Source organism: Pleurodeles waltl, chromosome 7, assembly GCF_031143425.1.
Source record: "Pleurodeles waltl isolate 20211129_DDA chromosome 7, aPleWal1.hap1.20221129, whole genome shotgun sequence".
NCBI lineage: Eukaryota > Metazoa > Chordata > Amphibia > Caudata > Salamandridae > Pleurodeles > Pleurodeles waltl.
The window spans coordinates 126,394,237-126,400,236 of record NC_090446.1 but is presented as its reverse complement, the minus strand read 5'-3'; the positions used below and the strand labels follow the sequence as shown (position 1 = coordinate 126,400,236).

Here is a 6,000-nt window from a genome sequence, read left to right as displayed (position 1 = left end):
GCAACTGAAACTTGGGAAAGACAGAACTTGGAGTCAATGTAAAACCTAAGTGGAAATTGGGCATGAAATGTTATGGCGCGATCAACATATTTCAATTTACCATAAAAAAACACAAATAGAGTGTTGCGCATTAAAGACGCCCCTTGTAAAAACAACACATCTAGTACCACAAGGCATATGCAAACTTGTGACATAACCATACGATATAGAACAATAATGTGGGGTCTGGTGTTGATGACGTCTATCCAAGAGAGACCAAGAAACAAGTTTACCCATGATTGATTTTGATGCTGGAGTGCAAAATATTGTTGTTTCGTTGTATTTTAGAATACCTTCTCTCTAAATACCCATTTCCCGCTGCACCCAGCCAACCATTTCACAGTTCATCCAGCATGTAAAAAAATCAACTTATCTACGTAAAATGTGGAGGTTGAATTTATTAACATTGTATTTCTATTTGTCGATTGTTCACATGTAAAAAATAAAGAGATGCTGACTACCTCCATGGAGGATTCTAAGGCGGAGGATATGAGTTGCTAATATCCAGTGTGCAGGGCAGCTGAGATGCCCCAGGCGCAATGTGTGTAGGGTGCTTAGACAGAAGGATGAAGAGCAAGAGGTACAGAACTGGGGGAAGCAGATTGGAAAATGAGTACAGGAAGGGGTCACAGGTTGAAAATTCCAGGGTAGAATGATCAAAACTTGCATATAGGGGAACGAAAGAGAGACATGTTTGTTTCATCTTCATGGTAGTTGTTGCTCCTGCAGTCTTCGTTCTTCTGGCACTGACTGTGTCGAAACTGCATTTAACCAGAGATATCCTCCCTCTGCTCCTTGTTCTTGCGGACCTCAGCTGCATGTAGCTCCTGCGGAGACAGAACCACAGCTTAAGAGATCAGGCAAACAAATTAGATCTCACAGTTAAATAATTTGCCAATGCCAGCTCCAGCCATTTTTGCAAAAAAAAAAACAAAAAAAAACGTGTGGTACAACAGCTCAAGTTGTACATGGTGAAAGGCTCATTTACTGAAATTTGATTAATATCAAAAGGAAATTGATAGATTTCAGGCAGTATAAACTAAGACAAACCAGAATTGTCACCAAAGCAAAAAGATGACCTTCCATCTCATAGTGACAGCAAGAAGTGTACTGTTCACTCTTTTCTTACAAGTCTAGAATTAAATTCAGGGATGAGTAAACGATTCTCTTCAGGTAGCATAGCTTGAAGTAAAAAAATCGAGTTTAAAAATAGGTTAACCAGAGACTGCTGTTCTTCGGCGATTGGATGTTGACGGACCCCTTCTAATTAATTCAAAGCTGATGAAGTTATGACTGAACTTTAGATGAGTTCTAAAATATTTTAAGTGGTAAAAATGTTGGATGGCATTGCTATGTTTAATAGTTCTAAAAATAGAGGAAATATTTACTGTTTACTACTTTGAATTTCTCCATCTTCTTTTCCATCCTGAGATGTATTTAACTTGCTTGGGACAGTAATAAAGTGGTTTAGAGTTTGACTGATGTGATACTCGGTCAGAAACATGACGGCTATCCATCTGCCATTTTACAAGTGCCAAAGCATAGGAGATAATGCACTTGTACAGCGGGCGGGACAGTCCTCATGTTTGTGACAGAGTATACCATCTGACAAACTCTAAATCAGGGTATAGGTCCCTAATAGCATTAATAGCATTTCAGAGAGCAGCAATGGAGAAGAGGAAGAGGGCAAACTTTACAGATCAGGAGTGAGTAGGGGTTGAAAGTTGCAAACCTAGTCATATGTCATAGCTTCTTTATAATCCCTGCTCTAGGGAACACTTTTACCCTGCTAATGTGAAAAATGAACGAGTATCTTTAAAACAAGAGACAGGCTAGATGACTATCGTGTACCTCCCTTAGAAATATATTGTCAGTCCCCTAATCAACTTGTGCTTTCCCCTTACTTGCATTTTTTTGCATCAAACAGGGACAACTGGAAATTAAAAAGCACACCAAATTCTATTTCAGGACCGGAAACGAGGATTATGCAGTCCTTTCTTCACTTTATTATAATCAGCAAGTTCAAAGTTCAACAATAATAAACATTCAAAACTTCAAGTCCCATGAGGATAAGCACGTAACCATGACAACCAATAAACCAATCCACTGTCCGTATCAATGTCCATATAAATGGTAGACGGGAGCAGTCCTTCCTCTTTCTTCACTGCTGCCTGTCAGTTAAGTCCTCGCTCTTTCTCGTTCTTCACGGGGGTTGTCGGGGATTGCCTTGCGGCGCAAACGCTTATTGCCTTGTTATTTTCCTTGTTTTTTGTATTGTGCTGGTGTCACGCTATTGACATTCTTGGCATTCCTGTCATTTCTCTCAGCATACGCGCGGTAGGCTGTGGCCCGAGCGTGTGGTGCAGTGTCCTTTTGCACCGCTAGTGGCGCACTTGTGCGCTGTACTACAATAGGTCAGATCGCTTCAGTGCTTCGCGCGCTGCAATCTACCAACGTGTGTGGGGCTGTCCGAACCCAGCCCTCGGGGTTTTGATTTCTTGCCCCCCCAACCATCGCCGACTGAAATACGCGACGGGTGCAACTGCACCCGTCGCACCTTCCCACTCCGCCGGCTCTATTACGAGCCGGCGTCATCGTGGGAAGGGAGTTTTCCCCTGGGCTGGCGGGCGGTCTTGTGAAGACCGCCCGCCAGCCCAGGGGAAAACTCGGAATACCTTCTGCGGTCTTACGACCGCGGAGCGGTATTTCGGAGGGGGGAAGCCCCTCGGAATGAGGGCCATAGTTTCTTCGGTTGGCGTTTATGTCCCTGAGTGCACCCTACAAGGAGTCCTTTGGGGACCGGCCTATGCACCCTCTTTAGGGACAGAGGAAGTCTGGCACCCTCAACGCCAACTTCCGTATGGAATGGATAAGCTACTTTCGCAGGCTGTAGCTAAGGCTTTAGCACCCCTGCAGGATAGGGTGGATAGATTAATGGACCAGGTGTCCAACACTCCTGGGATTTTTGGGGACCCAGATTCACAGGCCTGTACCTCCAATTCACCCTCTTCCTCTAGGAAGCATGACACGGGCACCTAGAACGTTTCACCAGGTTGAGGGAAGCCTTTCGTAAGAGTGCGCGGACGCTTGCACACATAACCTGCCGGGAGTATGCTATACCCAGAGAGCATGGCAGCACTGCTGCCCTGGAGATGGATCCCTTTTTGGGATCACCCCATTCCGGGGGGGGGGGGGGTGACACCGATGATGAGGGCTTATCGGATGAGGGGCACGTTTTGGGCAGACCTTGGCATCCATCTGCGACCTCCTCTAGCATGGAGGAGGAAGGTCTGGATGATTTGGATATGTTAGATCCGGAGGACGTTTATCATCCTCGGTCCTCTGAGTGGATCCCTGATCTCAAAGTTGGGGCTCACGTCGACAAGGCGATTCGCCATCCTTTGGAGAAGGAGGTTAGAGCCCGCCTTCGCGCGGAATGTCCCAGGCCGGCGCTTGAGGACAAGGTGGCGGTTCCTGTGCATTTTTTTCTCTATATGCGCAACCCCAAAAAAGGGATCGATCGCTCCTGGTGGGCTTGCCGGGATAACATTTTGGATCTCCTGGGGCCTTTGACTAAAATCAGCCAGGGTATCAGGAGAGCCTTTGCCAATGGATTTGGTAGCAGGATGGGCTCAAAGAGCAGTCTGTCTGCTCTGGAACGCAAACTGCGACATCTCTGTGGGGAGGCATCGTTCCCTCTTGATAAAAATTGACCCCAAATTGGGAGAGTTAGCTACCTCGGAAGCAGGTGTGGTCGTTCAAGGCAATCTCTTCGGGGACCCTTTTGTGAAAGAGTTGGGGAAGTTTGTAGCTACTTATTCAGCTCTGGACAAGGTGCAATCATCTATGCATAAGATTTTTCCGGGGAAGGTTTTCTCCAGGGCCGGAAGAGGAAGGGGTCGCTCCTCTGGCCGTTCCCTGCAACCAGGCTCCTCCAGATCCCAGTGGTGCCACAACAATGGCTGGAATGATGGGAGACAAGAGGCTTTTTCCCCAACAGAGGTTCCAATAGAGGCCATCCCTTACACTTCAACAGAGTAGGCTCCAGTGCTCCAGGAGGAAGTGGTGGTGAGCATTCCCCTTTTTTCCCCTCAAAGTCTGGGAGGCAGAATCAGGCTATTCTTAGAGAATTGGGCATGGATCACTTTCGACCTTTGGGTTTTGGAGACTGTGATAGGTTTCCACATAGAATTCTATGGGGCCTTAATACAGCCTGTGAGACCTCCTCCATGCGGTTCAATTTTCAAGAATCTCAATAAATAGACACGGAGATGCAGCTTCTTCATCCAAGGGGTTTCTTAAGGAATATCCTCTTGGTAGAGAAGAAGGACAAAGGTTTTCGTCCCGTGATAAACCTCAAGGCATTCAACGAATGGGTGGTTTTTCGCCATCAAGATGGAAGGTATCCATCTCCTCAGAAATCTTCTGTGTCAAGGGTACTGGTTCGTCCGTTTGGACCTCAAGGACGCTTACCTTACGGTCCCGATCTTCCCTCCTCACCGGTGTTTTCTGCAATTTCAGTGGCGGGACCTAATTTACGAATTCAGGTGTCTGCCTTTCGGCCTGTCATCAGCACCATGGTGCTTCACAAAGTTACTGAAACCGGTAGTCGAGTACTTGAGGACTCAGGGCGTCAGACTAATTATTTACCTCAACAACATCCTTTTGATGGATCAATCCCGGTCTCAGCTGTTGGTTTACGTGAACATGACTATTGCCTTGTTTCAGGATCTCGGATTTGTGATCAACGCAGAGAAGTCTATGCTTCTCCCGTCGCAATCCACGACCTTCCTGGGATTTGTAGTGGACACGATGTCTGCAACACTGAAACTCCCAGAAAACAAGATAACCAAGATCAAGAAAGAAATTTCCAAAGTGCTCAGGAGAGACAGGACCTCCCTCTGCCAGATAGCCAGGATTGTGGGCCTTCTGTCTTCCTCTATTCACGCTATCTTTCCGGGGCCCCGGCACTACAGGGCCCTGCAACGATTGAAGGCAACCCATCTCAGTGACACACATACTGGGTACTGGTGGAGCTTTCATCAGAAGCTCGTTCGGAGATACAGTGGTGGTTGAACCACATGGAGGCGTGGAACGGGAAGGCGATCTTTGGCTCCCTTCCTGACCTGGTGATAGAGTCGAATGCCAGCAGACTGGGTTGGGGAGCCCGGTGTGGTAAAAGTTCCATAGGGGGGTCTTTGGACCTCGGAGGCGCAGAATCTTCATATCAATTGTCTCGAAATTCTAGCGTGTTCTTTTGTGATACGATCCCTGACTCACGACAAGGTATCCTGTTGTGTCCTACTACATCTGGACAACATCTCAGCTGTCCCATACATAAACAGGTTGGGAGGCACTTGATCCAGAGTCCTGGCGGAACTGGCAAAGGATTTTTGGCATTATTGCCTACAGAGACAGATATCGGTAATAGCGGAATATCTTCCGGGAATTCAGAATAAGGTGGCGGACTGGAACTCCCGTTACCTCAGGGATTCCAGCGATTGGCAACTGGATCGTTGGAGTCCCTGTGGGGTAGATCTGTTTGCCTCTCAACTGAATGCGCAGCTTCCAATCTTCTTCAGTTGGAGACCTGACCCGGGAGCGACAGTGGTGGATGCTTTTCTGCAGGATTGGTCAGGAAGCCAGAGTTATGCTTTTCCTCCATTTCTGTTGATCCCCAGAGTGGTGGCACAGGTCAGATGTCAAAAGGCATCTTTGATTTTGATCACTCCGATCCAGAAGGCTCAAGCGTGGTTCCCTACACTTCTGGAATTGTCGAACTTCTGGCTCCTCTCAAACTTCCTCATTCCATGGGGATCCTTCGGAACCCGGTGGGACGTCCACACCCCTTGGTGGTTCAGGGGCACCTCAACCTCAAGGCTTGGAGGATTTCAGGGGACATTGGGAAGACATCCACCTTTCACTGGACGCTGCTGCCCTTATCAGCCCGCGTGGGCTCCG

The 6,000-nt window shown here is 47.5% G+C and overlaps 1 protein-coding gene across 2 annotated transcripts in view; it reads right to left on the bottom strand.

Moving 5' to 3' along the window:
• Positions 1 to 422: 422 nt before the first annotated feature.
• Positions 423 to 6,000, bottom strand: part of STMN3 (stathmin 3) — a 75,689-nt gene continuing 70,111 nt past the window's right edge. For both annotated transcript variants that reach the window (XM_069243281.1, XM_069243279.1), the window contains exon 5: positions 423 to 866. In XM_069243281.1, coding sequence (XP_069099382.1) covers positions 807 to 866 — 60 coding nt within the window. In that variant the 3' untranslated portion in view covers positions 423 to 806. The remainder of the gene's footprint in view (positions 867 to 6,000) is intronic.